Consider the following 12,308-nt stretch of genomic DNA (forward strand, 5'->3'; position numbering starts at 1 on the left):
TGTCTTTCTTTGGGATTGGAATGAAAACTGACCTTTTCCAGTCCTATGGACACTGCTGCATTTTCCAAATTTGCTGGCATATTTAGTGCAGCTCTTTCACAGTGTCATCTTTTAGGATTTGAGATAGCTCAACTGGAATTTCATCACCTCCACTAGCTTTGTTTCTAGTGATGCTTCCTAAGGCCCACTTGACTTCACATTCCAAGATGTCTGGCTTCACAGATATTACCTTAAAAAAGAAATGAACATTTATGGCAATGCTGTGTCAGTCCAGTATATTGGCACCATTTTTCCTATAGCGTTTGGTTACTTCATGTCTCTGTCACATTTTGATAATTCTTGCAGTATTTCAAACCATTTCATTATTATTATATTTATCATCCTGATCTGTGATCAGTGGTTTTTAATGTTACTATGCTATAAATACCTAGATGGTTAGCATTATTTTAGTATAAAGTATTGGAAATTAAGGTACATACATTTTTTATACATAATGCTATTGTACATCATTTGATTACAATACAATATAAATGTAACTTTTATTTGCACAGAGAAGGAAAACGTTCATATAACTTGCTTTATTTTGATATTCATGTGTTAAGGTGGTCTGGAGCCAACTGCAAAATAATTTTGAAGCCTGCTTGTACACAGAACACATAAGCCACATATATACATACTATAACGTGCCTGTATGCAGAGAATGGCCCATCTATATTATATGAATTAGGGTTTAACATAAGGTACAGAAAGTCCTGAGAAGCCTGTATGCAGATCAAGAAGCAAAAGTTAGAACCAGACATGGAGCAATGGACTGGTTCAAATTTGGGAAAGGAGTACCTTAAGGCTGTATATTGTTACCCTGCTTATTTAACTTACATGCAGAGTACAGCATGCGAAATGCTATGCTGGATGAAGCACAAGCTGGAATCAATATGCTAGGAGAAATATCCGTAACCTCAGATTAACAGATGATACCACCCAAATGGCAGAAAGCAAAGAGGAACTAAAGAGCCTCTTGATGAAGGTAAAAGAGGAGAGAGAAAAAGCTGGCTTAAACCTCAACACGCAAAACACTAAAATCATGGCATCTGGTTCCATCACTTCGTGTCAAATAGATGGGGAAACAATGGAAACAGTGATAGACTTTATTTTCTTAGGCTCTGAAAGTCACCGTGGATGGTGACTTCAGCCATGAAATTAGAAGATGCTTATTTCTTGGAAGAGAAGCTATGATAAACCTAGACAGCATATTAAGAAACAGAGACATTGTTTTTCTGACAAAGGTGCGTATAGTCAAAGCTATGGTTTTTCCAGTAGTCATATACGGATGTAAGGGTTGTGTAAGACTGGGCACTGAAGAATTGATACTTTTGAACTGGGGAGCTCGAGAAGACTCTTGGGAGTCCCTTAAACAGCAAGGAGATCAAACCAGGCAATCCTAAAGAAAAGCAGTCCTGAATATTCATTGGAAGAACTGACGCTGAAGCTCCAATACTTTGGCCACATGACATGAAGAGCCAACTCATTGGAAAAGACCCTGATGCTCAGAAAGACTGAAGGCAGGAGAAGGGGACGACAGAGGACGAGATGGTTGGGTGGCATCACTGATTCAATGGACATGAGTTTGAGCAAACTCCAGGAGATAGTGAAGGATAGGGAAACCTGGCATGGTGTAGTCCATGGGGTTGCAAATAGTCGAACACTACTAAACAATACCAAAATGTCTTATAGTCACTGTATTATCTTTAAAAGATAATAAAGTTTGCTGAACTCATTTTTCCTATGTTTAATCTCTATAAAGATAAATTCTTTTTTGAAATGCCATGATTGATTTGACTGACTAAGATGTGAAACTTCAGAGTTTTTCAAATCAGAAAACATGAAAGGTTCTAAGCATTCTGATTATATTGCTCAGAAAGATTTAGTTATTCTTTTTTAAAGCCAGATGTTTTAAAACTTTACATTTGCAAATGACCCAAGCATTTCTTACACTCTCATCAATTCCAGATTTTCAATAGAAATGAAATCATGTCTTGGAAAGCTTCCTTCAGAAAATTTGCAGTTGGGCTTCTCAGGTGGCTCAGATGGTAGAGAATCTGCCTGCAAAGCAGGAGACCCAGTTTCCATCCATGGGTCAGGAAGATCCCCTGGTGTAGGAAAGGGAAACCCACTCTAGTATTCTTTCCTGGAGAATTCCATGGACAGAAGAGCCTGGCAGTCTACAGTCCACGGGGTAGTAAAGAGTTGGACATGACTGATCATCTGTTTTCTTTCACTTTAAAATTCATTTTTTAAAAAGGCCAGTTTCTGCATATATATTTGAATGTAGTTTTATTCACCACAAACATTTTACCTAGGAAAAGGAAATGGTAACCCGCTCCAGTATTCTTGCCTGGAGAATCCCATGGACAGGGGAGTCTGGCAGGCTACAGTCCATGGGTCGCAAGAGTCAGACACAACTTAGCGACTAAACCACCAACCACCAGCATTTTACCTACATTGTATTGATTCCTTAATCTTACTGTTAGTGCATTTAATTTCTCTCTGCTTTGCTTTTAATAAATAGACTGACACGACATGTTTTTTGAAGTTTCAATTGTAAGTATTAATGCATTAATAAAATGCCTTTTGAACTGCTCCAATGAAAGGTCCCATGTAAACAGCAAACGTTGTTTGTGTTGTTGTTGGTCCCATTATGTGCATTTTGTCTACTGGCCTCTGTCTTTCAAGACTGAGACCTGTATTTTATATTTGAAGATGTTTCCTTTCAAGATAGAATATAATTAAGATATTTAATATCAGGAAGTTATTTCATTTTTCTGCCACAGAATAATTCCTCTTAAATAAGTAACAGATCCCTGAGAAACTGAGTACTTGTTTGTGTATAATACTTCTGACTTGACCTGTTGATATCTCTATAAACTTACCCATGTGATTTTCAAGGTCAAATTACCCAGGGAGTAGGAATAGAACTAATTTAAAAGCTGACTTCTTATGGACCACTTAGGAGACCGCTGGTTTTTCACTGCAGTCAGATTATTATTGTTTTTAAGTCATCTTCTTCCTTTATTTACGAATGTTAGTTATATATACACACACACACACATATATACCACATACACATACATGTCTCCCTCTTTAACATACCACATAATGGAAACTGTGTGATAATTATAGAAAACATACAATTTTCTGCATATTAAGCATGTAATCAGGGAAATCTGAATAAAATTGCCTGACATTTTTAGAAGGCATGAAAGTAACTATAGTTTATATTGTGTATTGTTGGAATGATGGTGGTCTCAATCAGGGATATTTGTGAATTTCTGTCATATTTGGTTGCCACAGTTTTAGGGGTTGCATCTAGTGGGTATCTAGTGGGTTCATGGCTACTGTTAATCATCCTATGATATACAGGACAGGCTCCTGATCATCAACAATGAATTATCTGGTCCAAAGTGTCAGCAGGGCCTTGCTTAAGAAACTTATAGACTATTCTTTACATATAATTGAATTTTTAAAATTCATCTTCAAAAATCATGGTTCTCCTGGGTTTTGTGCATCCTGTTAATTCCTCGTCCCCCTGGGTCTCTTTACAGTATGGCATCGTGGGAAGAACAGGAGCTGGAAAAAGTACCCTCACTGCTGCCCTTTTTAGATTATCAGAACCTGAAGGTGACATTTATATTGATGACATCTTGACAACCAGTATTGGGCTTCACGATTTAAGGAAGAAAATGTCAGTTGCACTTCAGGTATGCACAGCAGAACACTCTCACATGTTTTTATTTATAAGGTGTCTAAAGTTTAAGTGCTTTTAATTTGATTGGTCTTTTCAAGTTAAGTGAATGAGTTGATTCTTTTTTTTTCCCAATAGAGCATATATTTAGCACCAGGTATTTTCAACAGTCACTTTCATCAGATACCAGGTTTGGTGTGTGTGTGTGTGTGTGTGTGTTCATTTGTTAGTTTTGTGTACATGTGATTTAATAACTTACTGAGATAGATTTCTGGACTCAGACTTCCTCAGTTTCCACAATTTTATCCACTGATAATCACATAATTCTGAGAAGAGAAGGATAAATGGTTTGCTTAGTGCTGGAGAGGTTCCTATAGAGAAACATGAAATTTATTAATAAGTGTCTTACAGATGTAATTTTGCTGTGGGAAATGAGGATGTCTTTTTAAAGTGGTTATCTCCTTGGAGAACTTTCTGTGAAATTGTGGGGCTTTGAGAATCATAGGATATATAGGTGCTTTGGGGAGACTTTGACAATTTAGTGATTAATGAATAATTTTCACCAGGTAGGCAATGCAGAATAATAAGGAAGTGCAGGGGACTCAGAATTCTGTCTCTATGTACCTTGGTTTTCTCTGTCTTACAAGGCAGGTAATGGTATCATGCCCTCAATCTGTTGTGAGGATAAAATAGGTCAGTGAGTGTGAAGTGCTTCATGTAGACCCATATGTGCCTGCTGTGATGGTGGGGTGTTGAGTTGGCCATCTCTTCCTGGGCTCTGATTCTTTTCTCTTTCCTTCTTCATAAAGTAGTAAAACTTTCAGGGAGAGTTTGGAGACTGGGTTATATGCATGGGTAGACACTCCTGTGATTCCTTGTGGTTCATTTACTGAGAATTTACTATCCTCCAGGTATATAGCCAAAGGCAATATAGGCCCTGTGTCCTCATCTATCATCCTCCCCTCTACTTTGACAGACTTGCTGATTTGAAAAATAATTTTGAGTTTTAATTTATATACTTAGTAATTATCTGCCCATTAAATATTTTAAAGTAATTAGCCTCCAATTAAAATAAATAAATTTAAATTTTAAAAGAAGGAAGATCAGAGAAATACCTTCTTGAGATGAGAAACAGAGATGAGACAGAATGAGCCAGGCAAATGTGCTTCCTGGAATGTGGGTGCAATATGTCCTGAAATACCTGTTATCAGGAAGCATGCTCAACATGGCACCCAAAGGAAGGCCAATGTGGACGTGGGAACAGCTATTGCTACCTACCCATGACCTTGAAAATACCTAGTATTACTCTAAGTACTTTTAACACCAAGATATTATTTTCAGACTCTATTAAAATGCCACCTCACATCCCTTAAGATGTCTACTATCAAAGAAAAGAGAGAGAAAAAATAAAATGACAAGTGTTGGCAAAGATGTAGAGAAATTCGAATCCTTGTTCATTGTTGATAGTAATATAAAATAGTTCAGCTACAATGGAAATCAACTTGTTTGTTGCTCTGAAAAGTAAAAAATAGAATTATCATATGACCTAGCAATTCTTCTTTAGAGTATAAACCCAAAAGAATTGGAAGAAAGGCCTTGAAGAGATACTGGAACATGCATGTTCAGTTCAGTTCAGTTCAGTCGCTCAGCCATGTTTGACTCTTTGTGACCCCATGAATCGCAGCACGCCAGGCTTCCCTGTCCATCACCAACTCCTGGAGTTCACTCAGACTCACGTCCATTGAGTCAGTGTTATAGCAGCATTATTCTCAACAGCCAAAAGGTGGAGGCACACAAGGGTCCACTGACAGATGAATCAACAAGTAAAATGTGGTGCTTATACATACAGTAGAATATTACTCAGCCTTAAAAAAGAAGAAAATTCTGACACATGCTATAGCACAGATGAACCTTGAGAAAATTAAGCTAAGTGAAATAAGTCATTTACAAAGGTCAAATACTGTATGATTCTACTAATAGAAGTTACCTAGAGAAGGAAATTCATGGATACAGGACATAGAATGGTGGGTGCCAGGAATGACCAGGAGAGAGGATTTTTAAAAATTAATCAATTTATTTTAATTGGAGGCTAATTGCTTTACAATAGTGTAGTGGTTTTTGCCATTCATTGATATGAATCAGCCATGGGTGTACATGTGTTCCCCATCCTGAACCCCCCTCCCACCTCCCTCCCCATCCCATCCCTCAGGGTCATCCCAGTGCACCAGCCCTGAGCACCTTGTCTCATGCATTGAACTTGGGCTGGCAATCTGTTTCACATATGATAATATACATGTTTCAATGCTATTCTCTCAAATCATCCCAACCTCTCCTTCTCCCACAGAGTCCAAAAGTCTGTTCTTTACATCTGTGTCTCTTTTGCTGTCTTACATATAGGTTAATGTACCATCTTTTCTTAATGTTACCATCTTTCTAAATTCCATATATATGCATTAATATATTATATTGGTATTTTTCTTTCTGACTTACTTCACTCTGTATATTAGGCTCCAGTTTCATGAATCTCATTAGAACTGATTCAAATGCATTCATTTTAATAGCTGAGTAATAAAGATCATGGCATCTGGTCCCATCACTTCATGGTAAATAGATGGGGAAACAGTGGAAACAGTGTCAGACTTTTTATTTTTTTGGACTCCAAAATCACTGCAGATGGTGACTGCAGCCATGAGATTAAAAGATGCTTACTCCTTAGAAGAAAAGTTATAACCAACCTAGATAGCATATTGGAAAACAGAGACATTACTTTGCCAACAAAGGTCCATCTAGTCAAGGCTATGGTTTTTCCAGTTCATGTATGGATATGAGAGTTGGACTATAAAGAAAGCTGAGCACCGAAGAATTTATGCTTTTGAACTGTGGTGCTGGAAAAGACTTCAGAGTCCCTTGGACTGCAAGGAGATCCAACCAGTCCATTCTGAAGGAGATCAGCTCTAGGATTTCTTTGGAAGGAATGATGCTAAAGCTGAAACTCCAGTACTTTGGCCACCTCATGCAAAGAGTTGACTCATTGGAAAAGACTGATGCTGGGAGGGATTGGGGGCAGGAGGAGAAGGGGATGACAGAGGATGAGATGTCTGGACGGCATCACTGACTCGATGGACATGAGCCTGCGTGAACTCTGGGAGTTGGTGATGAACAGGGAGCCCTGGAGTGCTGCAATTCATGGGTTTGCAAAGAGTCAGACACGACTGAGAAACTGAACTGAACTGAACTGAATATTCCATTGTGTATACGTACCACAGCTTTCTTATCCATTCGTCTCCTGATGGACATCTAGGTTGCTTCCATGTCCTGGCTATTGTAAACAGTGTTGTGATGAACACTGGGGTAGATGTGTCTCTTTCAATTCTGGTTTTCTTGATGTGTATGCCCAGCAGTGGGGTTGCTGGTTTGTATGGCAGTTCTATTTCCAGTTTTTTAAGGAATCTCCACAAAGTTCTCCATAATGGCTGTACTAGTTTGCATTCCCACCAACAGAGTAAGAGGGTTTCCTTTTCTCCACATCCTCTCCAGAATTTATTGTTTATAGATTTTTTGATGGCAGCCATTCTGACCAGTGTAAGATGGTACCGCATTTCTCTGATAATGAGTGATGTTGAGCATCTTTTCACATGTTTGTTAGCCATCTGTATTTCTTCTTTGAAGAAATGTCTGTTTAGCTCTTTGGCCCATTTTTTTTTTTTTAATTGGGTCACTTATTTTTCTGGAATTGAGCTACAGGAGCTCCTTGTATATTATTGAGATTAATTCTTTGTCAGTTACTTCATTTGCTATTATTTTCTCCCATTCTGAAGGCTGTCTTTTCACCTTACTTATAGTTTCCTTCATTGTGCAAAAGCTTTTAAGTTTAATTAGGTCCCATTTTTTAATTTTTGCTTTTGTTTCCATTACTCTTGGAGGAGGGTCATTGAGTATCTTGCTATGATTTATGTCAGAGAGTGTTTTGCCTAAGTTCTCCTCTAGGAGTTTTATAGTTCCTGGTCTTATGTTTAGATCTTTAATTCATTTTGAATTTATTTTTGTGTATGTTGTTAGAAAGTGTTCTAGTTTCATTCGTTTACAAGTGGTTGACCAGTTTTCCCAGCACCAGTTGTTAAAGAGATTGTCTTTTCTCCATTGTATATTCTTGCCTCCTTTGTCAAAGATAAAAAGTCCATAGGTGTGTGAATTTATCTCTGGGCTTTTTATTTTGTCCCATTGATCTATGTTTCTGTCTTTGTGCCAGTAACATACTATCTTGACTGTTGCTTTGTAGTATAGCATGAAGTCAGGCAGGTTGATTTCTCCAGTTCCATTCTTCTTAAGATTGCTTTGGCTATTCGAGGTTTTTTGTATTTCAATACAAGTTGTGAAATTATTTGCTCTAGTTCTCTGAAAAATACCATTGGTAGGTTGATAGGAATTATGTTAAATCTCTAGATTGCTTTGGGTTGTATACTCATTTTCACTATATTGATTCTTCTGATCCATGAACATGGTGTATTTATCCATCTATTTGTGTCATCTTTGATTTCTTTCATCAATGTTTTATAGTTTTCTATATATAGGTTTTTTTGTTTCTTTAGGTAGATTTATTCCTACGTTTTCATTATTTTTCTTGCAATGTTGTTTCCTTAACTTCTCTTTCTGTTTTGTCATTGTTAGTGCATAAGAATGCAAGGGATTTCTCTGTTAGTTTTATATCCTGCAACTTTACGGTATTCATTGATTCAGTTCAGTTCAGTCACTCAGTCGTGTCCTACTCTTTGCAACCCCATGCACTGCAGCACACCAGGCCTCCCTGTCCATCACCAACTCCCAGAGTCCACCCAAACTCATGTCCATCGAGTCAATGATGCCATCCAACCATCTCATCCTCTGTTGTCCCCTTGTCCTCCTGCCCTCAATCTTCCCAGCATCAGGGTCTTTTCAAATGAGTCAGCTCTTTGCATCAGGTGGCCAAAGTATTGGAGTTTCAGCTTCAACATCAGTCCTTCCAATGAACACCTGGGACTGATCTCCTTTAGGATGGACTGGTTGGATCTCCTTGTAGTCCAAGGGACTCTCAAGAGTCTACTCCAACACCACAGCTCTAGTAATTTTCTGGTGGACTCTCTAGGGTTTTCCATGTAGAGGATCACGTCATCTGCAAACAGTGAGGCTTTTCCTTCTTCTTTTCCAATCTGGATTCCTTTTATTTCTTTTTCTTCTCTGATTGCTGTGGCTAAAACTTCCAAAACTGTGTTGAATAGTCGTGGTGAGAGTGGGCACCCTTGTCTTGTTCCTGACTTTAGGGGAAATGCTTTCAATTTTTCACTATTGAAGATAATGTTTGCTGTGGGTTTATCATATATGGCTTTTATTATGTTGACATGTGTTCCTTTTATTCCTGCTTTCTGAAGGGTTTTTATCATAAGTGGATGTTGAATTTGGTCAAAGGCTTTCTCTGCATCTATTGAGATAACCATATGATTTTTATCTTTCAATTTGTCAATGTAGTGTATCACACTGATTGATTTGTGGATATTGAAGAATCCTTGCAGCCCTGGGATAAAGCCCACTTTGTCATGATGTATGATCTTTTAAATATATTGTTGGATTCTGTTTGCCAGAATTTTGTTAAGGATTTTTGCATCTATGTTCATCAGTGATATTGGCCTGTAGTTTTCTTTTTATGTGACATCTTTGTCTGGTTTTGGTATTAGGGTGATGGTGGCCTCATAGACTGAGTTTGGAAGTTTACCTTCCTCTGCAATTTTCTGGAAATGTTTGAGTAGGGTAGGTGTTAGCTCTTCTCTAAATTTTCGGTAGAATTCAGCTGTGAAGCCATCTGGTCCTGGGCTTTTCTTTGCTAGAAGATTTCTGATTACAGTTCTGATTTCCATGCATGTGATGGGTCTGTTAAGATTTTCTATTTCTTCCTGGTTCAGTTTTGGAGAGTTATAGTTTTCTAAGAATTTGTCCATTTCTTCCCAGTTGTCCATTTTATTGGCGTATAGTTCCTGGTAGTAGTCTCTTCTGATCCTTTGTATTTCTGTATTGTCTGTTGTGATTTCTCATTTTTCATTTTGTTGATTTGATTCTTCTCCCTTTTTTTCTTGATGAGCCTGGCTAATGGTTTGTCTATTTTATTTGTCTTCTCAAAGAACCAGCTTTTAGTTTTGTTGATTTTTGCTCTAGTCTTTTTTGTTTCTTTTTCATTTATTTCTGCTCTGAGTTTTGTGATTTCTTTCCTTCTACTAATCCCAGGGTTCTTACTTTCTTCTTTTTCTAGTTGCTTTAGGTGTAGAGTTGGATTATTTATTTGATTTTTTCTCTTGTTTCTTGAGGTAAGCTTGTGTTGCTATGAACCTTCCACTTAGCACTGCTTTAACTGAATCCCTTAGGTTTTAGGTTGTCTTGTTTTTATTTTCATTCATTTCTATGCATATTTTGATTTCTTTTTTGATTTCTTCTGTGGTTTATTGGTTATTCAGTTGCATGTTGTTTAGCCTGCATATGTTTGTATTTTTAATAGTTTTTTCTCTTGTAGTTGACATCTAATCTTACCGCATTGTGATCAGAAAAGATGCTTGAAATTATTTCAATTTTTTTGAATTTATCAAGGCTAGATTTATGGCCCAGGATGTGATCTATCCTGGAGAAAGTTCCGTGTGAACTTGAGAAAAAGGTGAAATTCATTGTTTTGGTGTGAAATGTCTTACAGATATCAATTAGGTCTAACTGGTCCATTGTATCCTTTAAAGTTTGTCTTTCCTTGTTAATTTTCTCTTTAGTTGATCTATCCATAGGTGTGTGTGGGGAGAGAGGAACATTTCAAACAAATATCACTGGCAGGTGTGAGGAGTGCTTGCAGTGTATGGGCCACATTGGGTTTGCCCCCACTCACGGTGTATGTGCTTTCAATCTGCACTGCTCAGGCTTCAGGTTGCTCTGCAGGGCAACTGTCTGAGGCGGGCTGGGTTGTATGCACTTCTCCAGGTTTAAGCCGTTCAGGTTCTCTGGTACTCCGCAAAGGCACAGACTCAGTTGGGCCTGCATTTTGTGCCCTTCCCAGGTGCGAGCAGCTCAGGTGACCAGGTGCTTGATGAGCATTCTCTCCCCAGGTGGGTGGTGCATCTTATCACCTCCCTGTTCCCAGCCGCTAGGTTTTCTGGCTGCTCAGTAAGAGCACCATCTCAGGTGTGCTGTGTGTCTCCTTTGGGGAGCTTATCTCTGGCTGTGACCCTCCTGGTGGTCGTCAACCGTCCAGGATCCCAGGAAGTCTTGGTTATCAACTGGGGGCCTACTCACAGTTTGGTGGAGGATGCCATCTCTCGGGCTGAGTTTTCCCCTTTCCCTCTCTGGCTGTTGCCTGCCTGCCTCCGGCAGGGGATGGGCCTGTCCACAGCTGGGTAGGTTTCCTCTGGTATTCATGCAGTCCTTTGTTCTGTGAGCAGGCCCAGCATGACATAGGTTAGAGCTTTTCATGGGAAAATTCTCTCTCTCTCTCTCTCTTTTTTTCTCTTTCTCTCTGGCTATCCCACAGTTTGGGCTGCTATCTCACATTAGGTCCCTCAGATTGCCTTCAGGGCATTCAGGCCCGGTCCTTACCCTAAGCAATGCAGCTGTGCCTCCCTGTTCAGCCCCCATTTGCTGGTGGTGGATGCATCAGTGCTACTTCTCCCCTGGGAGTTGTGATTAGGCATGTAATGTGTGGCTTTTATTTGTTTTTCTTCCCAGTTATGTTGCCCTCTGAGATTCCAAAACTCCCCACAGACCCACCACTGAGAGGGTTTCCTGGTGTTTGGAAACTTCTCCTCTCTCACGACTCCCTCCCCGGGATGGGTGTCCATCCCTAACTCTTTTGTCTCTCTTTTTATCTTTTATATTTTGTCCTACCTCCTTTAAAAGATGATGGGCTACCTTTTTGTGTGCCTGGTGTCCTCTGCCAGTGTTCAGAAGTTGTTTTGTGGAATTTTCTCAGCGTTCAAATGGTCTTTCAATGAATTTGTGGGGGAGAAAGTAGTCTCCCTGTCCTATTCCTCCACCATCTTAGGACAGCCCCCGCTGGGGATTAGTTGTTTAATGGGTACAGAGTTTCAGTTCTTCAAGATGAAAGATATGTGAGTGGATGATGGTGATGGCTATACAACGATGTGGATGTATTTAACACCACTGAACTGTGCACTTAATGTGGTTAATCTAGCAAATTTTATGTGTATTTTATCACAATTGAAAAAAAAAAATTTTCAAAGGTATCCCTTTCAGGAAAAATGGGAAGAACTTTTTAGCACATTGAGTCCCCCTATTTAAAGATTTCCTCTGACTATTAAAGTTATGACTTATGGTTACAATAGAAAATAAATGAGCTTAAATTCCCAAGTTTTATGTTTTGATGGTTTTCATCTATGAAATGGCCATGTGAGATTAGTTAGTAGAAATAAAGGGCATGTCTGTAAAGTCCTTTCATATCCTTGGATGCAAAGCTTTAGAAAAATGCCCTGTGTTATTTTTTAATGCTTCCGAATAGGAAAAAGTTGCATGCTTGTGTACATAAAATAACTCTGTAAATAAATAATGTTAG

At 38.7% G+C, this 12,308-nt stretch overlaps 1 protein-coding gene across 1 annotated transcript in view; it reads left to right on the forward strand.

The window, feature by feature from the left end:
- LOC138089046 (ATP-binding cassette sub-family C member 4-like) overlaps positions 1-12,308 on the forward strand; it is a 197,552-nt gene that overhangs the window by 155,621 nt on the left and 29,623 nt on the right. Inside the window, exon 28 of the mRNA XM_068984369.1 lies at positions 3,600-3,755. Within this exon, the coding sequence (XP_068840470.1) occupies positions 3,600-3,755 (156 nt within the window). The remainder of the gene's footprint in view (positions 1-3,599; positions 3,756-12,308) is intronic.

Source organism: Capricornis sumatraensis, chromosome 12 (genome assembly GCF_032405125.1).
Source record: "Capricornis sumatraensis isolate serow.1 chromosome 12, serow.2, whole genome shotgun sequence".
NCBI classification, from domain to species: domain Eukaryota; kingdom Metazoa; phylum Chordata; class Mammalia; order Artiodactyla; family Bovidae; genus Capricornis; species Capricornis sumatraensis.